Below are 27,326 nucleotides of genomic sequence, written 5' to 3'. Positions count from 1 at the left end.
TATGATATTATATTATATAATTATTATAGATGGGATGCATATGCATTATAGAAGAGACTGTGAATTAGCTGCATTACTTTTGTTCCTAGTGTGGTAAGTAGCTCAGCTTCTATCTTAAACTCATTTTTTTTTTCCCCTGTTTTAGGCGAATTTACCCTCCTGATGATAAGACATTACTTGAAAAGTATGAGAGTTTGTTAGCCACTGCTTTTCAGACGTTTCTTGCTGGAAGAGCAGCTTCACTTCAGCGGGAAATGAATAACCCTTTAAAAAGAATGAAGGTATTGAAGCACAAGAAGTATTGGCTTTAGGAGTTATTTATCTTGGAATTCATGACCTTGTGGATTAGTTTCACGATAATCATGTATGATGGCTAATAAATAGCATTTGATAATGTTTCCATCATTTTATTATTATTCTTTGTGCAGCTTGTGGGCCAGATCCTTGAATCTGGATGAACTGCAGTGGACCCAGGGTGGAGACAGGCTAGATGGCTTTAAGCTACTTTACCATTTCCCTGATCCTCAGCCTTACCCCTGGCCAAACCAGAGGTTGGCAGAAACTGCTTTTGAGCTGGTAATTGCCTCCTTCTTCCTCCAGTAATGACCCCAGCCTATTCATCCACTTGTATGGACTGGAATGAGAGATATCATAAAACCAGCTCCACTAGTTTAAGGCATCCAAAAACTCTGCCTGATTGCCTACTTTTGTAGTCAGAGATAAACAGTAGGAGAATGGCTACGTTTAAAATAACCAACTAATGTGATTTAATTTGAAAGCTGAGAAATAGTTTCCCATCTTTGTAGTTGGCATCATCCAGCAGTTTTACAGGAATCTTTGTTTAACCCTTTCTTCAGACTTTTATCTTTAATAAATGTTAAGACTTGATTTTAACTTTCAATTTCATGTTGATTGCAAGCAGAGATGCATGCATCAGAAGAAATACTTTTATATCCTTCTGTGGAGGGATTCATAGTCTTATGTCAGGAATTAGTAATCAAAGTAATTGCAAATTCCTACCAGTTGGTGCTTGAACTTTGGAAGAATAGAATATGTCCTGCTTTGAATTAATTGTAGTGAAATTCCCATTTCTAGGAGGAGGACATTTTGGATCTTCTGGAGCAGTGTGAAATAGATGATGAAAAACTAATGGGAAAATGCACCAGGCAGCGAGGACCTAAGGTATTTGACTTTTAGATACCAGTTTTTTTATTTCACTCTGTAGAGAAATAATCTGAGAATTTTAAGTGGGGAATTTAGTTAGCTGACCCTAGTGGAAGTTTTCTTCCTCAGACTGCCATTAGCCTGGTTTTTTTTGAAGTATGAAAAACTTGGTTGGACATTTGTCCAACTAAATCCCATTGAAATTTTAACTGGATACGAGAACCTTCTTTTCTTCTCTAAGCTATTTTGAAGAATTGTCGTGCATAGCAACAACTGTTGTACAAGATTGCTTGATTTCAGTGTGTGAAATGATTTTTATATCCATAGCCTATCTCAAAAGAATGCTTTCATCTTTAATTGATTAGTGCCACTAAGGAATTTTGAGATCATGGGATAAGAGGCACTATGGAAGCTCGAAGGATTAATTATGATTGTGATGTATCTGTAGCTTGCTTACTTGCTGAAAGGATTGTACAGTATATCTTGGAGCCTGTTTCGTATCAAAAATCTGCTTTTAAAGTGAATGTATATTATTTTTAGTTTAATGCTTTCTGGTTGTGGGCATAGTTCATGCAAGTCTTTGCTTTAAATACACTACATATCCCTGTAAGCCAGTAAAGATAAATAGTTTGGGCTTGGCTAAAGTAAGTATTTTTCTTATATCCTGCAAACATTTTACGTCAAGTCTGCTTAGAAGAGCCTACATTTATGTTCCTGAGCTCTGATGGATTTGTTTATGAATGCACGTAAATTTTTTTTACAGCATTTTATGTTTCTGAGAACATGGTGAACAAGTCTGGGAATTTCTGTACAAAATGAATGCTGACAATTGTCCTGAGCTTGCAGGGGTACTTTATATATGTGCAAGAATCCAAAGAGCTACATCTTATTACAGGCGTGCATACTGGAAAAGGGGATCTGCATACCCAATCTGGTATTAAGATAGATTTGCAGGAACCTCATTACAAGTACGGGGATTTTGTGAGCTCTAGTGCTTTAACAGTGGTGGATTCATTTAAAGAAGAGAGGAAAAAAAAAAAATGGAGTCCACCCTGTCCACCCTGGCAACACACTCAACCCACAGTCTTCAGGGATTCTTTTCCTTGAGGTTTTGTTTTCAGTTCTTTAACATAGGGTCCAGCTGAATCCCAGTTCAACATCTCCGTCACGTTTTTCCCTTTTCCAGAAGCCTGTCTTTTCCCAGCAGCCCCCAGAGAGCATCTGTCTGGTTGACTGTATGCACACAGGCTTGATCTATACTATCTCTACACTGGTTGCACACAAGCCATTCCCAAGCTGGAGGCCATAAACATTTAATAGGGTACTGCGCCCAAATTGAGAAACCTCTCAATTAGTTTTAAGATGAAGTTTGATCTATTTATGAGGGAGGCTATATGACATGGTCTTCTTTTATAGCAGGCAAATGGATTCTGTAGCTGCCAAGCTGCTCTACCAATACAATATTGTTTGCACTTACAGGAGAAAGAAAAAAATTGCGTATCACCCAAATTCCCACTTTTTTTTTGCCATAAAATTGATGAAATCAAAAGGGAAGGCTGTAAAACTCATCTTCTTGTAATCATAAAATCCTACAAATAAAGATCCATTAGCGTATCAAAAAAGTTACACATGCAAGATCTGATGGACAAAACAAACCTGGAGGAACAGTACTTTTCACGTCATGTTACCCAACATGAAAGGTTCCTTCAGAAGGTCATAAAGTCCTGTCCTCCCTTAAAAGTCAGTGGCTGGCCTGCTGACAGAAGCTACCCTTAGGAAGTCAAATGCTCTGCCTCAGGCACACTCTCTTCCTTGGAAAAAGGAACAATCAGGACTCAGAAAACTCTATACAGAACAGCTGGAATAGTTAGGAGAGAGAGGTGTTTTCCTCCTCATCCTCCTCTATACATAGAAACATATATATACGCATATACGTACATACATATATCTGAGGGGTAAAGGGGTGTGTGAATATAAAGAAGCTTTGCATGTAACAACTGTTCCATATTTGCTAGCCTTATTTTTATTTGAACGTGATTAGGAGCTCAGTGTAGAAAACAAGTCAAGAATTTCCCAGAATGAAGGCATTTTTGCCTGCAATTAAAATATTACTGAATTCTACTTAGATTGAAAAATACATTCTGGAAATGTCTAGTTTATTTGTAGCCTCTAGAGGGCACCTTATCCTTACACACTGTAAGGTTTACTCATGTTTATTACATTGCACCTGTTTGTGCAGGAAAAAGAACTAAGGAAATAAAACCAGATATTTTAGAGGAAATGAGCAATTACTTTTATTTTTATTTTTCTGCTGTAAAATCAGATGAATTTAATCAATGAAAAATGAGGTTAGCATAAGGGGAAAATCAAGGTGATTAGAATTGCTAAGCAATCAAATATCTCTTATTTTAAGAGGTCAGTTTAAACCCAGATCTAGCTATTATTTGTCATTACTGCTTTTTGTAATTTCTTTGACCTTTCTTTTTATTCCTCTTCGTTAATTGATGTGAAGTCTTGGTCGGGATGTTCTTAGTGTGGAATGTGTGAGGAACATGCATATGATAAGTGGGAATGAGATTTACCTTAAAGCCCTTGTGAGTTTTCATTGAAAATGTTTATTATACCTTGTATAACTCATCAGGAATGTCTGATCAATATATCTCCATGATACACAGCATTTAATGATTGGGACAGCTATTTCTGAGAAAGCAGTAAGTGTTGAGGCACCTTAATTTGTCCTTTTGGCAGGTAGATAGATATCAAAATATTCTTTGTGTAATCTGAACAATTGCCAGGGCTCTTCTCAATGGAATACACTTCTTCAACTCTTCCTTATCTGGTCTAACAGCTTGGGATTGCATAAACGTACTGTTGCTTTTAAGTTAGTGGCAGAAATCTCTTTCCTTCCTTGGCTGGAATATAAGTTTAGGTAGAATATGTTTAGTTATAAAGTGTATCTTGTAGGAACAGTATCTTTGGTGCTTTGTTTTGTTGCCCTTCACAATAAATCTTGGTGCATTACATTGTGCTAAGATAATAGGGCAATTTAAATTCATCCTGAGAGTTCTTCTATTTCACTCTGACCCAAAATATGTTCAGAAATTATGACATTAATTTTTTTAAATCTGAGTTTTAATTGCAGTCCATTAGATGGCTAGGAAGATGAGGCCATCACCATAGCTTCTTATAGGTAGTTACTGGAAAGAATGAAAATGTGTAGGGAAAAAAAATGACCACATGAGCCTTCTTAGGATGATAGATATAATGGAGGATATTGCATTTTTCTTGTCTGCCTGATGGTAGATGGAAGAAGAAAAATTTTCATTTGTAGTTTATGTTTTTGCATCAGTTTCTCTGTCTCCTACTTTTTGCTTTTTGTCTTGCAGTATCCTTGGTAATAGCACAAGACTGATCACCTAATGACACTGAATCCCATGTGCGTATGGGACACCAAATACACCTAGCGTAGCTTGCTATATTCTTCCAGTTTCTGCTTTCTGCAGGATGTGGATTAATCACTTTCTCTTTCAGAAGTGTACCAGCCAAGGCTCCCTGATGTATTTCTTTACTTCACGTTGATCATTGTTAAACTATAGCTTCAGTTATTGCAAATATTGGTGAGGGATTGAAACTGATTGTAAATGGTATTCTGTATCACTTGATTTATGATTTCAAACTATAATTCAATATGTCTGGTAGTGTAAGTCATCCTTGAAATAAAATGATTTTTTCTTCCCCTTACTATGTTATGCTGCTCTTCATGTGAGAAAGATTAGGATTACTGCATAGTGAACTTAATGAAATATTTAAACGTTTATTTTAAAATTAAGGACAAACTTCCAATCTAATTTAGGAGGGTTTAAATACGTACAAATGAACCTGCCTGAATCAGGGACCTAGTGTGATAGTAAAGTGTTCTTTTGGGATTATGAAGGAATTTAATTTCTTGGGTGTTTTTTCTTTGGTTTGTTTTTTTTTTTTTTCTCTAGCCCTTGTGTTCAATGCCAGAAAGTGCACAGCCCTTAAGAAAACTTAAGAACTACAATAGTGATAGTAGCTGTGATAGCGGTAGCAGTGTGTCAGAATCGGCAGAAGAAACTGAAAAGGAAGATCACAATGAAAGAAAAGAGAAAAAAGTTTCATACGATCTTGAAGAAAACAAATACAAATCTTTGGAACGATCGGGTAAGTTAAATGATCACTTTTCCAAGTAAATCTGGCATTCGCGATGAGTTATATAAAATGCTTTGGTATTTTAGAATGTATCAACATTTGTAACTCCAGGTTAAACACTGGTTTGCTTGTTTCATCTTCTTTAAGATCTTTTCTAAATTAACAAAAATGCATTTTAAAAAAAGGAAAAATTGAATATTCTTTTGCCAAGAATGCTAAAGAGAAAAATACACCTGGGCTACACTTGGAAACGGTGTGAACGTTCCTCTTTGCTTTTAGATTTTTTTTTTGAGCAGATCATTATTTTTTTCCCTGTAAAAGGTAGTCTTATTAAGCTTGAATTTCCTGGAATATAGAAAGGATAAAGAAATGTATCTGGAGACATACAGAAGGTAATATATTCCAGATGAGATCCCTGCGCAGATTTTTTTTGTGATTGTTTTCTTGCTTGCTGGAGAGCATTACTGTGAGCGTGTTCTGTTGAACATGGTAGATATAGCATGTTATTTTTTGTTTTAGTGGTGTATTGTCTCAAAGAATTTCATCATGTAATTGCACACATATAATGCTGCTTCTAAAATTTTATTTTTCATAGCAGCATCCTTTATTTAGCAGAAGACTGAGTTAAAAAACTGTACAGCTATGCAGGAGCAGATGAGGGAGACCGGATCTGCAAATATGGGATCCATCAACCAGATTTTCTCTCCTGCTTCCATATTCTTACAGTCAGGAAGCCACACATAGTAGCACGTACTTTTTGACCTATAGGGCATACGCACTGTGTCATAAATCTGATGCGTGTTATAGAGGACTGGAGTCTACCTGATTAAAGCTGACTATAAGGAAGAAATAAATGTTCTTATAGAGTATGTAAAGTATGTATTCTTAGAGGATCCGACATGACTGACTGCTACATATATCGTTGTTAGTCAACATACATTATAGTACAACACGTGTGCACACATGTTGGTCGATATATGTTGTTAGTTACAAAGACTGAAAAATGGGTGTTAGAAGAATAATAAGTAATTGCATCATTCATTTAATTTGTCTGCAGGTAGAATGAACTGGAAACCTTCGATTAAAAATATAAAATCTCCATCATATTCATCCCCCACATCATCCACAGGTCCAATAAGGCGTTCTGTAAGCTGCCCTCGTTCAATATCGACTATGCAGTCACAAGCAGCTGAGCAACGTCCCTTTTCAGCCAAAGCATCTCTGCAAATCCAGCGTGCGTCCTCAATGAATAGGTCTCATTCTTTAAATCGCAGCCCATCTTCGGCCAGAGTCTCTCAGACACCCAGCTTGGGAGCTATGAACTCTTCGGGGGTGAGTTAGCACAGCAGTTGCACTCAAAATGCGTTCCGTTTCTCTAAAACTCAATAAATACATTACTAATTTTTACAATGTCAGAAAACCTGAGGTACTATAGTCAATGCTACTTTGACAGAAGCTCACGAATATAAGATCTCTAGACCTGCCTATGACTTCCAGGGAGCGCTAGCTGTGATGTTTCAGTGTTTCTGGTGCAGCAATACAAATGTCACATTTTGTGAGAATGGAAAACTTAGAGTTTTTGTGACTGGGAAACCTGTTCTCCTAAATAGTTTTTTGAAGATAGAAAGAATTTTTACCTCTCCCAAAAAGTTTCTGTGATTTGTTTGGGGACCACTGGTTCTGAAATAAGGATGTACCTGCCTTCAAAATCTTTACAGTAACAAAAATACATCAATATTTAAAAAACAATGTATACTCCAAGGGTAAATACACTGTACCAGAATAAAACATTAGTAAGACTTTGTATGGGTGTCCATTGTAGAAGAAGGTGTAATTAATTTTCAACCTAGTTACCTATATTTGCATATGTTATACCACTGCAGTAGAGCTCTACTTCCAAAGTGAACAATTTAAAATTCATAGATAGTTCTTGTCATCTTTAGGATTTGCCACTGCAATAACTGTCTCAGAAGCCATCTTTTTTTTTTTGAAAGTGAAAGTAAAACTTCTTTCATTTTGAAGCCTGTTCCTGAAACAGACAAGCATTTAGACTGAGGTGGTCTAACTAAATAATTAATAGAATAAATAGATTAAGCACTTTTAGCTGTTTAGAATTTGTGTGGTTAGTTGTAATTTCACAGTGTACTTCTGAACCACACGCTTTTTCCTTTTGTGACGAGACTGTCATCCTCTTTGGTATCTCCTTCACAACCCAGGCATTTCTTCTTTTGTGTTTGCATGGTGGACCACATATCCACTTATCCCTAGGCAGCATTTGCTGGGATCGGTCCCCAACCTCATTCAATATTGTACTGGGTGTCGGTGCCAGTGCATTTCCATTCATGCTTTCGTGCCTGACCTGTATATTTCATCGCTCAAATAATTCATCTGGAGATGGGGCAAAACAAATTGGCATTTTTAACCCATATTTCCAGCCTTTCTTTATTGTGGTGAGCTTTGATTGTGAGAAAGCCTTTTGTAATGCTAATTAACTTGCTTCATAGTATTTACTATCTCTAATCATCATTTTTATCCGATAGAATGCTCATTGTCTGTTTTGCCTGTGAGGCTTTGTCTAAATGATGAAAAAGGATCCTTTTAAAATTGTGTGCTGATATCTTGTGAAATACTCCTTAACATGGTTTTCCATCTTTAAAGTCAGCTAATAGAATTGGAAAGACATTAAGATTGTGTCTTCACCACAACGTGTTAAAGGTATTTTTTTATCACATTAGCTATCTCAAGTTTTAAAAGTACCCTTTTATCATCAAGATGTACTCTGAGAGTTTAATGAGACAGGGCTAATATAGATCTTTCTATTCACATTAACTCTATATCAAATACAAATCACTGAAAGATTAAAAACAGTCTCTTCCCGTCTGACATTAAAAATGGGCTACTCACTTAAACTAACATTAGTAAGAAGCCATACTCTCTTTTTCATTGAGAAAGCTCCACCACAGAAATTATCTTGATACGCAGAACAATTATGTTGGGTGATAGAGCTTGGGTCATGCTTCTTAAAATAATGTGAATAAAATTACTTACAGAATGGATAAGAACTACATAATTTAGTACTGTATTGTGAATGGAACTCTGTTCATAATTATTTTTGCAACTAAGAATAATATACTATATATTACTGCTAGAATAAAATTAAAATTGATAAACTGTAACTTACTAAGAAGAAACCATTTATGCGTGATAAAGTATTAGTTTATCTATCCTTTGGGCAAGAAAAGAGCAGTATATTGCCAGTTTTGGAGGCTGCTGAGATCCAAATGTACTAAAGGTATGGAAACTAAGTTTAGAATAAGCCATTTACAGTTGGGAATTACAGACACATTATTATGGCAGTTAAAAACAAAAGTGGATTTGGAAATGTTTGCTATCTTATTTCAGCCACATTATTATATATCATATAGCAAAATATTTTGTTACGCTTGAAAATATTTATCACTTACTTAAGCAAAAATATCCTTAAGTAGGTATTGTAGTTCCTACAAATTACAAAGATTTAGAAATGCCTAAAAATTTTGCATTTCACTCTTGAAAAAACATAAACTTAAGCCCACTTAATCTTGCAAATGCAAAAGTATGCAAAAGTAAAGAAAGAGGATCAGAAATACTTCTAACTAGTGTCCAAGATTTAAAGAAAACCCCAAACCCCTCCAGAGACGGTCTTACACAGGCACTGTAGGGGTTCAAGTTGGTGTTGGTATAAAAAGCACTGATATTTTAAACAAAATCCTGGACAATCGAAGCCACTGTCAGAACCCCCACTGACCAGAGGAGGAGCAAAGTGTCCTTACTTTTTAGTGCTTCCTGAATTCTTGGCACAAAGACATATAATTGGCAGTTTCTGTTACATTGTTGCAGTGAAGAACTGAAGGTTTTTATGACTAATAATTTCTTTTCATTACACTGAATTTAAATTTGAAGTCTATTATCTGTATTTCAAATATATATTTTAAATGGTGGGCATCGTAAATATCGAATATATACTTGTTTATTCAGTTTCCAACAAACTTATATTTGAACTGTTTTTCTTGAATATGACAACTATAAGTAACGGTGATGCATTAGTGTACGAGGCATATGTGTGTATATTAGTTATGTATTAGATATTATGTCTATCCACTTTAATAATATATTTTATGTCACCCTAGTTCAAATTTATTTTTGTCAAGGAAGCATCTTTGTAATGTGATCTAATGACATGCCTGAAATTTTTCCTCTGCTTTGTATTGGTTTTTAGAGTGAGTCTTTGCTGCAACAGAAAACAAAAGAGCAAGAAGTTGCTTTGACGAAAGAGACTCTTCTCATTATCAATGACATGAGAATGAAGTTCCCAGGTAAAACAGATGAAGAATCAGAATTAATTATAGAAGATGTAAGTATCTACAAATAAGAAAGAAGAACTACAGGCTAAACGCTGTTTAGGCCACTAAAATGAAGGAAAGTAGAAAGCTCAATTTATGATTCATGAGCTCCTGTGGCCTTAAAACTTCCATAGCTCAGGATAATTCAAAAGATTTCAAAAGCTTGGAGCTTTGCATACTTCTGACCTTAAAAGAGCAGCACTGAAAACATTCCTATGTCTTTATAAAATATATGAGAAACAATCAGGAAGGTTAGGAAAATTCAGTTTTTCATTGTGCAGAAAGTTCAAACTTTTAAGTAAGCTAAGAATGATGTTACAATTCATTAACAGTTTATATTTCATCTGATATTGTTAGTACAGATCCTGACATGTTTAACTTGCTCTTGCATAGGCATACTAGAGAACTCAGAATGGTATGCTGCAAGGCAAACTGGAAGTTTGCTAGTCATAAAGAACACCAGTCACACTCTTTTTGGCTCTTTTAGTTTGCCAGTTTACCCTTTCTTACATCCAACATTGTCCTGAGCCTCATCATTTGGTATCAAAGACTTGTGAAACAATGCCCGATCTAAAGGGCAATTAAAAAGCAATACCTAATATTCAGATATATAAGCAGAAAATACATGGTATCTAAATCCCTTTTAAATATCTAGTGCAAAGAAACTAACATCAGCTTGGAAAAGAAAAAAAATGAAGATAGAAGATCTTTTCTCAGTCTAGTAGAGATATGGAGGGATCTAGTAATTCAAATTAACACGTGTATTCTGATGTAGTAAGCACAGCCCGTGGTGTGTTAAAATTCATCTGATTCATTATCCAGTCTGAAATGTCCTTTGCTCTGTGAGCTTTCAAAATGTTGTTTATGTCTCTAGTCATCTGTGCAACTACGTCACAGTGGAAAGGAATTCTGCTGTAATGATGGTTGATTTGGGTGATTCTGGACGATCGCATTCATAACTAGCGTATTTAGTTTCTCATCTTAGAATCAGAAATAAAATGCTTCATTAAATTTTCTCCTTCTGCCATGCGAGAGTGTGTGTGCATTTATGTACGTATGGGAGTGTGTGTGTGTGTATGCACTCCATCTAGTGGTGCTTTCTCATACAACGTTAGCATGATTATAAATGCACTTTCTTATTGCAGAATTCTTTTATAAATTTGTCTGGCCTTAAGCAGTTTCTGATGGGAAACAATATTTCATCATGGAAAGAAACAAGTAATGGTATATTAGTTGTCAGTGAAGCATAACTTGTTGTAGGTCTGGAATAGAATAGAAAGATAAAATAACAAAATTAAAATAAAAAAGTATAATCACAGCTCGAGCTATTTTGGTAGTACCTAGACATCATAAAAGGAGAGTATTGCAGTTCGTATATGATCATTTATAAAAAAAGATGTTTTCAAGGTACGTCTAATGTCCTTTGTGCAGCAAAAAACCTCACTATTTAAATAGATTAACAGTTATGCATTATTGAACTTATTGCTGTGTTCAAGGAATCCGAGCTGAGTCAGTCAAGATAAGTTTCTACCTGCTTTGTAGTGTATGACTGTCAGAATCAGGGGGAAAAGAGGGTAGGATTAAACTGAAAGATTGCACGTCTTTGCAAGTGTTCCCCCACATAAATTTGCAAATATTTTCCTAGTTCTTTTAGAGAAAAGTTCTTTTCACAGAGGTCTTTTAGATGCTCACACTTTTTAGGATTAGGAATGCTCATGAATGAAATGCCAGATTTCAGCTGGTTTTATGTGTATTTCTTTTATCTTGTGTTTTGCAATGACTACAGATTATGGATAATTGGAAGTATCATAAAACAAAAGTGGCATCCTATTGGCTGGTGAAATTGGATTCTGTAAAGCAACGAAAAGTAAGTGACATTTCATTTTCTGAAGATCATCTGAAGCAGACGCATAGCAGTGTTGTACTGGTGTTTAGCAGTAGCTGGGAGTGACTTGAGATGCTAAAATACTGGCTATTAATACTCATATATATGAATTAATTCAATTGCAAGAAATTATGTTGCTCCATATTTAGACAAGTATAATTATCCTGGAATATAACTTTAAAAAGGATTTCTTAAAAATTAGTCTTCTGAAAGAAAAGCAAACAAATAAATGATTAGTGCTTATGTACCTAATTTTTAGCAAACATTCTTAGAGGTGTATTGATTCAGCAGATTTGAGTGATAAGGGATAAACCAGTCAGTAGTTTCAGACCAGGCATATTAAAACTCCATTAGAGTTAGTGATATTGCACTTGGTTATTTGACTCTTTGACCCACAGTATTATAACAGATCATGTTGAATAAAAAAGAGACCTGCCAAGCAAAGATTATTGACATTGTTATCATGTTCAACTAACTTGTTTAGTCTTGCAAAGGACTAATTATATTTGTTTATCATTCTGTCTTCACTCACCTGCTATCTAGGAGCTACTGTTGTGCCTGGCATCTAAAGAGTTTTTAATCTGTTTAAAAACTGACATACGGTAGTATGTCAGTCATATCTGTATGTCATATGTCAGTCAAAATCATCTTCCCAGTGTAATATTTTCCTTAATGTAGCAGAAATTATATCTATTATTAATACTTCGGTGCCCCTAAAGCAGTATTTTGGGTCTTTCTCTGCCTCAGTCACTGACACATTATGTGGATTAGCTTATCAGTTCCAGGCATTTAATCTGTGTGTCTCAGTTTCACAATCTATTTTTATAGACCATGAAAGAAAGTAACTTAATCAAAATGCTGCATACATGATAAATATCATAATTGGAAAAGGTTGGTAGATGGTTATAGAAGAATGGAAGAACTATTTCAGATCCTCATTTCAAATGACTTTTTATAAAATCAGCAGTATGATCCTCAGTCTTTCAAGTTGTATTTTACTGAATATTGCATTAAATGCTTGTATTTTCATACTGGACAGAGAAAGCATGTCCATTTAATGTGATGTCATATGATAGAAATAAATATATTTGTCTATTCAAGTTAAGTTCAGATATTAAATGGAATATGTGTCCACACAGCTTTCTAAAACTAAATTAGACATGACAAACTGAAGAAGAACTTGGAAATGTAGGATGCTATAATTTAATCAAAATTGTACTCAAACCATGTCAAATGGCAGCACAGATCTATAATTTAGCAGAATTATTTCTTGTGCCATTGACAGGAATCAGTAGAGCAACCAACTTCATTGGCTGAAATAGTGTCATTTTTTGTTTGATATCTACAGCTGTTCTGCTGAATAGTCCTTTGCTTAAAATGATCTCTTATTTCTTTTTAATTACAGGAAAGAATGCTGTAATCCCAATATACATGCACATAGGTCTTTTCTATTGTGTGCATATGGCAGTCGTAGCCTTTTGCCCAAAACCAGAGAGAGTCTTAGTGGGGGCTTGTAGAAAATGGTGATATGGAGGAAGAGCTGCTAGGAGGGAGGAAGGGATAGACACACACATACATACATAGATAACAGGGCCCCAAATTCACACTGCTGCTGCAGTGGAGATCTCATTTTCTCAGCAGGAATCTTTGCGACAGTTGGAACTGGTGGAAGACATGTTGCTAGAATTACTTTCTTTAATCTGTGATGCCACAAGTGTGGGAAGAAGTCACCAGATTGGGCCCATCGTTGCAACTAAGATACAGGGCTTTCACACAGGACTGGTTAAGGTGTCTCTTTCAACCATTCCCCATAGGTCATTCCCAAAACTATGGGAAGGAATTGCCACAGGGAGAGTGATAAATCTGCTCTTTGAGGGACTGAGGCTGTTTACTATACATTCTTCAGTTGCCCTTCGTAAGCTCCTTTTGGCCATCTGGCTTAATTTACCTGTGTCTGTCTGGGTTTTTTATTTACTCTTCAGTCTAGTCAGAATTTTCTCCTTTAAGTGTTATTTCAGAAAGCCTAGAATAAAGGGTGGTTCTGTCCTTTATTTGACTGACAGTCATGTAAAACCAAGGGCACATGTACAAAGTCAGGATGGTACAGGTTGATATGCCAGGTCATTATTAGCAAAAACTGCACAGTCAGAAATGTGGATTTCTTTGCTTTTGTTGTGAGGACATCTTTTACAACTTAGGAGACTTATAATTCCTGAAGCACTAGTGGGCCCTTCATCTTTGTTTGCACTGGAAGTGATTTGCTTTTTTTTTTTAAACTGCTTTTAACCTCAATCCCTTCAAGCAATCAGGTAGTTATTCTTAGAAGGGTAGTTTATAAAAACGGATTAACTTTGACAATGACATTGCAGCTGAGGACTGCCAAATGTGTAAGCTCTTGTTGATTTGAAAGAAGTATGTTTTATATTCCAATGAGGTGGGTAAAGGAGAAGCGAGCTCAAGGTGGAGAATATTTATGCAAGTAAGGAATCTGTCTCAAAGGTTCCTTCTGCAACTTTCTAAAATACAAACCAGAAACTCAGTCCCCTTCACTATACTTACTGGGAAATTCTAGAACACGAGAAGAAAATACCTGGGCAATGTACTAGATTTCACAATGTTCACCTCTGACAGGTATATTTTCTTAAGAATTATTCAATATGATGTAGAAAAATTAAACTCCTGCTCATATTCGTAGTGTGTAATATTCCAGCATTACAGCAGAGGTACGGGAGGCATGTAGAAGCGAGTTGAGAGTAAACTGATGAAATCGATACATGCTAAAATGAAATTTAGTCTCCCAAGACTTTTAGGAAAAAGAGACTTTTCTATGGGAGGAGTTGCGACTGCTTTGTGTTACATCACTTTACACAATTTCTTTAAAAGTATTTTGATGGTTACCAGAGGGTCTGAACATCTTGTTTTGAATATGCTTTTTCATAACATCTTGTTCTGTTACACCTAGATAATTGGTTATGTTAAAGTAAATGATGTAAATTAAAGTAAACAGAAAGATGAAAGCAAACTAGGGAAATTAACTTTGAAAAATGGGGATGTAGGTTTCATGAAGTTCCAGCTCTTGTGTAATGCCTTGTCACTTTTCTTAAATGGATGATTGAGGCCATGTTTGCAAATTAAGAACAATTAACTGGGACGTTTTCCCCTCTGGTGTACTGGCAATATCAACACAGTAAAAACAGCAAGAAAGTTTTTTTCCAGAGTACCTGGCAGTCTGCAGCTTGCTCTAAGATGCAGGGTTCAGCCCTTAGTTTTCTTTAACTCCGGGTGCTAAAGTAAAAGAAAATGCTGCACATTGGCATCATAGTTCTTGGTACCTGTCTTTTGGACTAGTGAGAGAATCTATACGGGGTGGAATTGTTCTGTTTTACACAGGGAGATAAATTGCTCTTTATCAAATAGATAAATAGCAAAGAAACGTGTGGTTGATCCTTTATGCAATTTAGGAACTTAGTTGGTTCAAATGGATGTATACAATCACAGCTACTGGCCATTTGTGTGGGAAAGCCTTAATCAGGTGGGACACAAGGAAAAGGCTGCTTGAGAAGCATTAAGACAGTAGGCTAACGCTGCTAAGGGAATGTCCAAAACCTGGGTTTAGCTCTTGTAGTCACTAAAGAAGATCACCATCCTTAGGTTATTATTTACTACTCTTTTTATCTCACTCTTTGGGAGGAAGAGGCCACAGGTGTGGTTTTAGTGTGTTAGACACCTACATTCGTAAAGATGCCCAACAGAGAGGGCAGCATTGTGTTCACATTGGGTGCATGTGTGCATGGAATTAGCGCAAGACCTATGGATGCAGACTAATCCTAGGTCTTCAAAAAAGAGCTTAAATAACATGTAAATGACATATTTCATTGAGGTTGTCACTATTAGGCGTCTATAGATTTTCTGCCCACTAAACATTACTCTTTACTACACAGCTCCATTGTGCTGTTGCAAGCATTGTTTATTTATGCTTTGTTTCTTTCATCATGTCTAATCAGACTATTTACAAACAACAGTTTGTTATGCAGGACCAAAAAACTGAAGTTCTACACCATGCTTCCATACTTTACTGTTTTACTAAATCCCCTTCACCTTTTGAGTCAGATGTTTAACCATGTGAATCAGCTTGTCATGCACATCTGAAAGTTTCCTGGGCAAGTATTGTACCTTCTAAATCTTAGAATTTGCAACATCTTATACCAAATAAGTGAATACCTCCATCGGTTCACCACCCACTTGAGCCTGATTGGTTTTTTGGAAGATGCTGTTTTGCGAAAGAGACAGTAAGGGCGTCTCCTTTACAGGAAATCATGTTCACTTTTTTGTTAATAAGTTGCATGCACCATAGACTTTTTTTTAGGACAGATTGTCCACTGTTCAGAGTGCCAGTGTAGGGCCTAAATACTACTTCGGTCACAAAACTATTCCCAGTTGTACTGATAGTATCTAAATAGACAGAAGCCAAGACACTCTGGAGCCTGTTTCTCTCCAGTGGTTATGGAGGGAACCTAGAGGCCTGACTTAAGAGAACGTACAGATGTTTAAAAGCAGGCAAGGTGAATCCCGCCTTCCACGTCCCAGTTCAGTGGGATGTGCAAAGGCGCATCAAAGAAGACTCTGATGAGTTGGATGCGCGACTGCCTGTAAGTGTGTGTGTGCACGGACTAGCTAAGACTTACTGGGTAAACCTCTCAGTGCTATACTGAATGCAGCCTAGCGTTTTGTTCGCCCACATCTTTACACACTTGCATTTAAATGTAGTCCGTATATAATAATTCCATTGCATTTCTATAAACATTGCTATTTTAGATATCTTGCTGGTTATTTTCTTACTTACTGATTTCACTACAGTTTCCTTCATGAAAGGTAAACTAAAATGGTTTGATCTAGGGTAACACTGAGATTCAAACAGACATTAAACCAAAAGCAGCTTGTAGCTTTTTCAGGACATTTTAGTTCTTTATAAAATAGATGTTATTTTAAAAGGGAGGGGGAAAAGAAGAGATAATCTTCAAGTATATAATATTTGGGTTGTTAATTATGTTGCTTCTAGCCTGTAATTGTGTCCATTTTGTTTCTTTTGAAACTCTTTTTGTCATTTAAATGAGCTAGTATTGAACAGACTGACAAAAGTAGAAATGAACTTCTGTAATAAAAATAAAATATTTTGATTTGGTTTTGCAAAATGTTATTGACAGAAAAAGTGTATCATAGAAGTTTGCTGATGAATCCACAGAAATGAAACAGACATCTGTGGGAATTTATAGCTATGCAGTCATCTCTGTGTGTGTGTGTGTGTGTGTGTTTGTGTGTGTGCAGTGAATCAGTGAATCAGCGAACAGTTGGTTTTAGGTTTTGCAATATGCCTTTGCTTTGATTTGCTTGGAATACTCTTTCCTAGGTTTTGGATATAGTCAAGACAAACGTTCGTGCAGTTCTACAGCGTGTCTGGAAGGCTCCAGACATTGAAAATTTACATCTGTACCGTCTCTTTAACCGCGTATTTAATCGCTTGCTTTGGAGCCATGGTCAAGGTCTATGGAACTGTTTCTGTAATTCAGGGTAAGCCTATTTTTCTTATCTTAGTCTTCTTCATAACTTCACAATTACAGCCAATGCTGGCATACAATGCTGATTTACAAATAATGAGTTCGAATTTCTGTGCTTGATTACATTCACTGTTTCCCACACTGGTGGGAAGTTAAGTATATGCAGAATAGGAAATGTCCACACTGAGGTAAGCAGAGGTTTTTGCTTTGGGTAGCAAATACAAGTTTTCTATGGGGGGAAAAAAGATCAGGCCATATATTAAAAGTTCAATATCCTACACTTCAAAATCGACATTCCTGAAAGCAAAGGCATTCATGTAAGGATAGGTTTGGAGGATCAGATCATAAGTATAAAATAATCTCCCCCTCCCCTGCTCCCACCTGCCAAATTTCTTCATAAAATAAGAACACCAATGTGTAAATATGAAATATATTGCATACAAAAAGACGTTTTCTCTTAAGTATATACAATGTATAAAGAACGGGAGGGGTTTTGATTAGTTTGCATAAGCTGTTCTAAGAGATTTATTGAAAAGGAACTACAACAAACACACATAGTATGCTGATGGATATTGTATGTACAAAGGAATCAGGTCAATATGTTCTTCACATATTTGTCATATGTACAGAATGCATGTAATGCACTTGTTAATTGTTTCCCAACAAAATGGATGACAAGAAGAAGAGGGATCTGAGAGTATCCAAAAGGTCATCAGTTTTTTGGGCTTTTTTACCATTGTCTTCTCATTGATGAAGGCTTGTTGTTGTTGTGCAAGCTGTTAGGAGTCTTCACATTTTTTTCACTGAGACATGCCGTGGGAACATGCAGATGTCAGCCTTAAGATTTGCTAGAGGTAGGTATTGGGAATGCAGCACACTCCAAAAGTTAAAGTAGGGTGAGAAAAAGTTTCTGTGTTTTCATTCTGAAACTTTTTTTTTGTGTAATCCTCAGCAGCTGCAGGGACCCCTCTTCATGCCAGCAGAGGTGTGTGAAGTCTTGAGTCCAAGCTCAATTTTTGTTGTAAAATATAAGAATTACCTTCCCTTTTAATAATGCTGTTATTATTTTGAATTTTACTTTTAATGTGCAAATCTTCTAATATGCATGAAAATTTTCATTCTGGATTTTTTTTCTCTAAAAAAAATGGTTTTTGTTCAAAACCTTTGAACAACTCTGCTGCTCACTTGGCTCAGGAGAAGAGTCTTTAAGCCAGCAGAAGTGCTCAATGAAGAGTAGGATTTCTCATCTAGCAATAATTTCATTCGTGCAGAACAAGACTCCGCTGACTCCAAAGTGGAGCTAAATTCTTTGACAAAGATCCAATTCCTTGTAAGAGGAGTTGCTATGTAAAAGATTCTAAAAATACTGTAAAAGCAATATACAAATATCCAGTATGTGTAGACATCGCTCTGCATGTAAGATACTTAATACAGAATTCACAGCAGAAAACAGAAAGGCTGTTTGTACCTTCCCAATATGTTGTTTATTCAGTTACAAGCATCCTTCTTGCCATGTAATACACAACAGACAGCTCATGACAGCACCTCTGTAGCAGAGAGGCCAACTTCTCATCACTCTTCCTTAGAGTTCGTTGTGCCACTTTAAAGAACAGATTGGAATAAACATAGGGCATGTGTAGAATTTGGGGAAACATGTTGGGGAGGGGTATTAATGTGCTAATTCAGAAACAACATGAGTATATAGAAATACACTGAGTGTGCTACTTTGACTATTCATAAGAAACATGTCTTGGGAGAAGAACAGCTAATAGCCTTAAGGTTTCCTCTCGCTGGTTAGATCTCTGCTAAGCATATGCTATTTTAAGAATGAGCAAAGAAACAGAGAAAACCTCAGTGAAATAACCACGATGTGGATGGTTTCATAAAGCTACATTTGTTTTACTGTATAATAAACAATTAAAATTAATAAGAGAAAACTGGTAGAACCAGTTTTCAGATGGTTATAAACAGAACAACACATTATTGACAATATTGCACAATCAAGCATAATACTGTGTTCTGGATCTGGTGAGGAGTCCATGATTTCCTACTAATGTATGGAAACTGAAGTTACAGCATAACAAATTAAGCTTCCTTAGGTAACAGTACTTTGATCCCTGTTGACTGCAGTATAATGGAGTATGAACTGAATTTGTGTAGCACGTGGAAGAGGTTGCACAGGCACATTTATATGAAAGCTCATTAAAATTCACGTATATATTTCCAAATATCAATCTTTGTTATTAGGGTAACTGCATACCACTGTGTTCATAATCGGCCATAGTTATAGCAGCCCACATATTATTCTTGACTGATAAAATCCCTCATAACTGTAGGAAAGTGATCACAGACCTCAAAGCCCAGAACTTAAGGAATTTATCAGGAGAGTTTCTTCCACAAGATTTTTGAGATTTATGGATTGCATTAGAGTATAATTATGTATAGCACTGTGAATCTGTTGAATGAATGTAGTACTTAGAACTTCATCTTGCTGCTTTCTACCAACCATCACATGACTTCATGAGGAAAGAATGAAGACAATAGATTAATTTCCATGTAAAAATACATCTGGAAAGTTCCCAGACAGGAAACAATATTGAGAAAAATACATTAAAGAAAATAGTAGCTCTTCAAGTAGTAGAATTATTCTGATTGTGAAATGAAACAGTTTTGATGCCTTATAAACAATATTTCTTAATTCATTATATGGATAATAATTAACAAGAAATGCTTGCATCACTTGAAAATTATGTGTGCAGTGGAAATTCTGTAGCACTGAACATTTTCAGCTGGAACATATTATCTAGACTGAGGAGCCAGGCTGAAAAATCAGTTAGCTATACATACAGCTTATCTTTTAGTCATTAATGTTCATAATTCCATCCTAATATAGCGTAATTTTAAAAATCTCACTAGGCAGAAGTAAGCTTGCTGGTTCTTTGATGTTGTTTTAAGGATGAACTTCCTATACCAGGCATGTGAAATTTACTGCTGATCTCAGTGGACAAGGCTAAATCATCCTGGATGTTACGTTGAAGCCAGATGCAGCAAATTTTCCTCACTCTGTGAAGTGCTTCTTTCATAAACAAACAAAAAACCTCAAGCTTACAAACCATCTGTGCTACTGGATAATGTTTTGACCAAAAAAAGTCTTCACAGGGACCATGTTGCGTTTAAAACAGATGTAATGAGCTGTAATCTGGTCAGAATTTTGCAAACAGAAGTGTTGAGGTGTATGCAAAGAACTATTGTCATCTTCTGTGGTTTACATTGGTATGGTAAGGTTTGAGGTTTTTTGGAAAGAGAAATGGCTTTTTAAGCAAACAAAAGCATGGTGGTCTGCATTTCAAAAAGGAATGCTTCTATAGATACACTTTGCAAGTTGCACTTAATTGTAGAAGACCAACCCCATATGACCAGATGGAATAATAAGTAGTATACGAATGACTAAACTGAGAAACTCTCCTCATATGATTATTTGGATAAGGAAGCAGAGCACATACTAATCTCCTGTAAATTAATTTCATATTTGTTTCTTGGTATCATGTACTTAAATTAGAAGAAGAGTATTACTATGCTGCGGAGACATTTAGAAAGAATTTATTATTTTTATTAATTCCTTTAATATTGCATCACATTCGCACTCAGGTGGTAGCCTGTTAAAAATAATGTGTTTTTTGTTATTCCTGTTGTAAGACACATATACAATTATGTGACAGTAAATCTTTATGTGCTAAACCTAAGTAATGGCCCTATAAATGCTTTAGGGAGCAAACCAAGTGAAAAATGGCTGTGGACATTTCACAAATGAAGATTAATTTGTGTTTTGGACTCAGCATCTGCCAGCATTTGTGTTAAATAGTATAGACCTTTCCTGTAAACAGGCAAGGTCATACTTTTTCTCTTGTTCCTCTACTGTTAAATCTGATATAAAGCCGTAGAGCGCTCAGATTGTAATTTGTGACAGAAAACATGAAGTCGTGTCTTTTTCCATAACAGGAGCTCTTGGGAAACCATATTCAGCAAAAGCACAGAGGTGGTGACTCCTGAGCAACGCCAGTGTTGCCAACGAATAGTACAGCTTTGTAAACACTGCCTGCTGGTGGTTTACAAATATTCGTCAGATTCAAGAGGATCCCCAACTGGGATTAGCCCCCACTGGGGTGACACAAGGTATACATTTCAATATTCTCTTCCTAAATTATAAGTATAAAGGATAATATTGAACAGGTTTCAGTCTGTGTTGCTACCACTACACTTCTCTTTAAGCCTAGTTCACTATGTGTTTAAAAAAAAAAAAAAGGCAAAACTCCCAACATTTCCCTTGATCCTGAGTTTCTATTGTTCTAATCTCTCTAGCCCATTCATGAAGTGCTGCTAAAAGACGACTAGATATGCACATTTTGTGTGAAACTACGCTTAGTAAAGTCTTGGTTGCCTATGGCCCAAGTGGCTGCAGCAAAGGCTTTCCATAAAGTGAACTGAAAATTTCCTTTCTTCCCCTTCTCAGATCCCTCAAAGTCACTGATTCCAGATTTGCATTCCTAGAGGTATCCTAACATGTATGATACTTCTGGCTTCACATTCGCAGTGGGATGCTATAGGGGCACAGCTCCAGCCAAGGGTCAGGTAAGTGCCATCTGATTTACTGTATTGCACAGTTTTGCAAAGTTGATTTCCAAAACCTACAGATCGAAAGTTTTGTTATTTCATCTTACAGAGCATAAATATATTTTCAAACCTTGCAAAACAGCATCATATAGTAAAAAAATTATTTGGCACTTACCCGATTCTCCATTGGCTGGTTTAGTTCTGCAACCGGATACAATAGGGATTATAATATCGTCAGTATAGGGATTACTGAAAATGCTCCAACTGTGGGAGTCAGTGATCTGCAATTTAACAGTCGTAGGTGGAGAATTAAATGTAAGTTTCAAATTACTTAGGTTCCAAATTCTATCTATAATGGCAATTTGAATTATTATGTATATAAACTTACAAATGCTTTGTTTGTATAAAACATCTTACAGACATTATTTCATAGAAGGGCTTTATGAGTTAAATATTACGTGAAAAGCGACCTTTGATATATTATCTGTTAAACTTATTCTATGACTTAATTGCTTACCTGCTGTATCTCAGACTAGTTATTTGATACACTGAACCCATTTGTTATTGTATATGGATCTTAAGGCACTCTAACATAATTTAAAACCAACTAGAAACTGAATTTGTTTGGTCACAGCAAAAGCAGAAGTATGTTAGCCACAAACCAAATCATATTCAATATTAACATCTAGTGACCTGTAGCAGGAGTATGGTAAAGTCATCTGGATTAGCTAAGACTAGAAAATCTTCAACCTTGAAGTTTTTATTGCTTTTACTGTTAATACTGCAGAAAATTTTTCATCATGACCAACCACAAACTATTCAAACTGATTGGGTTACTCTAATGTACTGCAGCTAACAGGCTTGCATTTGGAAAGCAGTCAAAGGGATGGTCCAATAGAACTTTCCCATCTCCAGTTTCTGTGTTTCTTCGGACGTTGAATGGAAGTTTATTCATAAATTTCACAGGCTAGAGGAATCTAAGCCCTCTATGTCCTAAATATCAGTATGTCTTCAACAATGGAGTGTCATGACAACTCTGATTGAATAAAGTTACAGTTTCTATATTAATCTCCACAAATGTTACATCTATACTGTGGATACAGCAATATGCTAGTTAACCATGATACTCTGAATTTGTGAAATGAAAGATATGTATGGAAATAAATGCTCTTGCCCATTATGCCCCACAATTGTAAGGTAATGAACTATTTTTATAGAAATGGGAGAACTACAGTACTATTTCACTTTTCATCTAAGTTTCTGTTTTTAAATGAGATAAGAATCTGCACTATTAATAATAGTTTTCTTGACTCTAAAACTGTGTGAAGTGCAAGAAGAGATCAGAGTATAATAAATGTACAAGAAGTCAATTTTTTCAAGACTTTATAAAATCTAATTTGAAGAACTTTTTTCTGAGCACAAACCAATTTTTTGTTTTGTTTGCGTTTATGAAACAAATGTTTGTGAAACTAAAGCTTTCAAAGATTACAAATAGATACCTCTTTAGCTGGGAAAATTTATTTGTACAGGGAGAGAGAAAAAGATAATGAAAGCAGCCACAGAGTTCTTTGTCACTCTTCAAATTTGTTCTCAATCCCATCTCCTAACTGTAAATCCACTATATGTCATGAAGGGGATGAATAGGAGTATTAATATAAATGTGTATTAATGTCTTTTTTTTCCTTGCAAAATTACAAGTGTAAAGAAAACAATAGGAAAGCTCAAAAACTATACCAAAATCTCTTTAAAATAATAGCTAAAATCAAACTGTGTAAAAAGTCAGCCTTTTCATATTTTGTTAAAGTCACCTGTGTTACTAAATTAAAAAAAATACCATCTACTGCTAGATCCTTACAGCTTGCTAAATAATCTTATCTATTACATGGCATATTCTCTGGGAAGCATCAGAGTTTCTTACTGTATCGTCAAGCAAAGGTAGGACTCAGTCTAGTGACATAGTGAACTGTCAAGGTCACCACCAGCCCATACCAAACCAGACATTGTTTTTTTGTAAACGGTTTTAAAAAATATATTGGTGATAATATTTTTATAATAACAGCTTTTCTCAAAGCTTAAACAAAGCAAACGTGTACACTTTCTTATGTAGTCTCCCATTGACAGCGTGTGATGCTGTTTCGATCCATGTGATTAGTAGGATCGGTCTTTTAACTTATTCATCACTAATCAATATGATTCACTAGAACGATGCAACAATTTTTAAGCAATAATTTATACAATGTGTTGTGTTAATCCATCCTAACATTGACATAATTCATTACGAAATTCTGATTTAGTGTGGATGTTATTTTTGCACACTTACTGTGCTCATCTAATGACTTCTGCAATTAACTATTAGGAAATGATAACATGAAAAGATTTAAGAATGAATATTAGGCATTTGATAAATTATTGTTTGTAGTATTACATAAAATACAGGCTATATAGTTGCCTGAATTTAAAAGGTAAATAGTCACTGACGTGACTTACTAGGTTGTAGCATCGTTTCTTGCTTTACTAGAGTAGTGATGATAGAAGTCTATTTTTAGAGATTTAGAGCTGGAAACCAAAGCTGAAAATTTCTGTTTTTTCCCTAATCAACTTTTTTTACAACTTAACTTTTTATAAGCTGGTTAACATCGATTGCAGTTTTTACCCAGTTTAAATTGAATAAATAGTACTATAATAACAGAGAACAATGGGTGAAGTATTAATTTTTGGGAGTAGTGTTACACAGGATGCCATTGTGTTATTTATCTGCTTGCTTTAAACATAAAGGACTGGAAAGATGTTTGATCCTCATACAACATCTTGAAATGTTGCTAAGAGTTTCTCTGAGTTTAGAACTGTTTCCCGAGTTAGCTAGTGCCTAATGCCCTGTATGTTTTACAAATAGTATTTATTGTACATAATTTCTTGCACACAACGATTTTAAGGTATGGCACATGAACAACTAATTCTTTTGCTCTTGAATGTCACTTTGCCTGTAAACTCTGCTATATTTTTCATATCCTTTCTAGGTATTTATTGCCAGGACCTTCACTGTTCATCATGAAATCATCCTTGTCCAACCTTAGCTGCAGTTCTTCTGGAATGCCTCGCCCTAACATTTTGTTCACACACAGATACAGTCACTTGTGAAGCGAAAGGAAAGTTGCTGTTCTTTGTAAATAATGGCACTCCATTTTTTTTCAAATAACAATTTGTGATGGAGCTAAATATAAGCACTGTTATATATTTACCACCGTATTATGATAACATTTAGCTGAAAACCTACTGTAAAAGCATAGCTTTTCTGGAAACATAATAAACCTTGTTAAGTTGTTTACACACACATGTGAATGTGTAGATCTTGCTAGGTTTATAAGTAATTCCTTCCTACTAGAAATGTTATTTTTGCTGCAGAATATATAAAATGGAATTGATCTTGAAGATCCTATTACAGCGTTACATTATTTTGTAAGTACAATACTTTGACTTGAATATTATTTATTGTAAAGTATACTATTTATTGTCTCAAATGTAACTGATCCTTTAACAGGAAGATGATTAAAAAACTGTACTAGAACAGTAAAACTGCAACAGTCATCGAAAATAATCTGATCATTTCTTGGACATGTTTAAAATAATCCCCAAAACTCTGTAAACCAAACCTAAAGCAGACATCTTTTTATTTCTCCTCTGAAATGACAAGATCTATTTAATGCTGCTATTTTTCTTAAAGGACATGGTGTAGTATCTTTTAGCCAAAGTGAAGGCATCTAGTACACAAACAGTAAAAATACCAGTTTAGGCATTCAATTTCTAATTGGATTCTTGTAATAAAACCGAAGCCAATGTTTGGTACCAGAGTTTCATTCACATTACCTATGTCCTGTGCCTTTAGGTTTCCTTTGGGAGCAAGCAGTCATCTCCAGCTTGCACAAGCATGCATAGTGCATAGTTTTTCTGTTTTACTGCCCAAGTGGTAAGGCAGACATTTTTAGGAAATACTGCACCTATAATGTATCGCTTCATCCTTAAACTAATTGGTTTGTTGTAGTTTTTAGCATACAATCCAGTACCTACTGTAGAATGTATCCTTGCAATGGACAGTATTTTCTAGATTGCTGACACCTTTAAATGTTGGAAATCGAATTCATTAGAGAGAGCGTTCATTCAGATTCAGCTTCCTGGGCCTGGCTGGAGGGCACAAAAAGAAAATGAGCCAGAGCAGGAACCTACCGTTAACAGGACTTGTAACCTGAAAACATCATTCAGGTTTTGCTACATCCATCCGTTCATCCCACTCAGCACTGTGCCATATGAGCCTTATTCATTATAGAAATAATTATTAAAAAAATCAGTTAAGCTAGATTTAAAAATGAATTAAGTTTTTTAACTGAATAAAGAACAGAGTAGTTATTATTTACCAAAGACTTGTTTACTTACCAATCATGTAACCCTGAAACGTGTTTGTAAATTATGAATATATTTCAGGTATACTTAAAAAAAATAATTTGGGGGCTAGTTATCCTCAGGAGCAAGTACATTAGAGGTTTTTGATATCCAGAGATTTAAGACAAATTTGAGAGACTTAAGAGATTTGAGACTGAAGTTGTCTGGAAGTGATTTTTTTGAATTTTAGTCATAGCATATATAAAACTGGGAATTCAGGTGAGATTTTTGATGCCTGTGCTGTAGTGCCTCACCTCTAGAACTGCAGGATATGTGATAATGAGGCTCTTTTTAAACAATTAAAAACACCTCTTGAGATTAGCCAGAGATAAGCAGTCTTCTAGTCTGGAAAAGTCTTTTTCATTTTTGTGGTAATACTAGTTTAGTAATATAGTATGTTCACATTAATTGCATATCTCTTTTGGTCCATACAGTGACTACTGATAAAGCATACTGTCGTTATCTGTAAGGCCTAATAAAATCTGTAAATTCTCTCTTCTTGGAGGAAGCTTCCATTGTATTCTGCTTTTGGCCATAAGGATAAAACCAGCTTCCAGCTTAGCTTGCCAGGCTCAAACAGAGCCTTAGGATAGTAGGTTCACATGCCTTTTTTTTTCCTTTTTTTCTTCTTTTAAACTACGTTATGATCTCTGTTCTCAGAAGCCAGTGCTGGGACAGGTCAATCTGCATAGAATACTCTGCCAGCAGAACGAGGGCTACTAACCATACCTGCGCGGTATGGACAGATCTAGAAAAAAAATACATTTAGCATGTAGAAAAGTGGACCAGATGGTTGGTTTACATCTGACGTTACTTAATATGTTTGTATTTCTGATAACCTTTCCTAAAGTGGTACTGTGTTCCTAATAATGTGTGAATCAATACTTTCAATAAATGTAATGCTACACTTTCCTGCCAGCTCCTCAGAGCAAGTGCGTATGGTCTACGGGTGAATTACGGGCTGCACCTACAGCCCGACTCCAGATAGTGCCATAGGTGGAAGCATTTACGCCTTTCCTTCTGCCAAACAGCAGCATTTCCTTCGTGATCAGATAGGTGGTCCTAGTAAATGAGCCTTTAAATAGTGGCCTTGGGCTCCTGCAAGCACCGCTGCGGCTGAAC

General features: G+C 35.7%; 1 protein-coding gene across 6 annotated transcripts in view; it reads left to right on the top strand.

Moving 5' to 3' along the window:
* Positions 1-27,116, top strand: part of TTLL7 (tubulin tyrosine ligase like 7) — a 72,610-nt gene extending 45,494 nt beyond the window's left edge. For 4 of the 6 annotated variants that reach the window (XM_076340504.1, XM_076340506.1, XM_076340501.1 and 1 more), the window contains 9 exons: positions 146-281; positions 1,096-1,182; positions 5,154-5,349; positions 6,395-6,669; positions 9,596-9,730; positions 11,506-11,586; positions 17,012-17,172; positions 21,159-21,332; positions 24,788-27,116. In XM_076340504.1, coding sequence (XP_076196619.1) covers positions 146-281; positions 1,096-1,182; positions 5,154-5,349; positions 6,395-6,669; positions 9,596-9,730; positions 11,506-11,586; positions 17,012-17,172; positions 21,159-21,332; positions 24,788-24,908 — 1,366 coding nt within the window. In that variant the 3' untranslated portion in view covers positions 24,909-27,116. Of the gene's footprint in view, positions 1-145; positions 282-1,095; positions 1,183-5,153; positions 5,350-6,394; positions 6,670-9,595; positions 9,731-11,505; positions 11,587-17,011; positions 17,173-21,158; positions 21,333-21,669; positions 21,789-24,787 lie in introns of all 6 variants that reach the window. The other 2 variants (XR_012995519.1, XM_076340505.1) reach the window with 2 other exon arrangements.
* The last annotated feature ends 210 nt before the right edge of the window (positions 27,117-27,326 follow it).

The sequence above is a fragment of the Aptenodytes patagonicus genome, chromosome 5 (genome assembly GCF_965638725.1).
Source record: "Aptenodytes patagonicus chromosome 5, bAptPat1.pri.cur, whole genome shotgun sequence".
Taxonomy (NCBI): domain Eukaryota; kingdom Metazoa; phylum Chordata; class Aves; order Sphenisciformes; family Spheniscidae; genus Aptenodytes; species Aptenodytes patagonicus.
The sequence above is the reverse complement of the archived record's forward strand: the minus strand, read 5'-3'. Positions and strand labels throughout refer to the sequence as shown.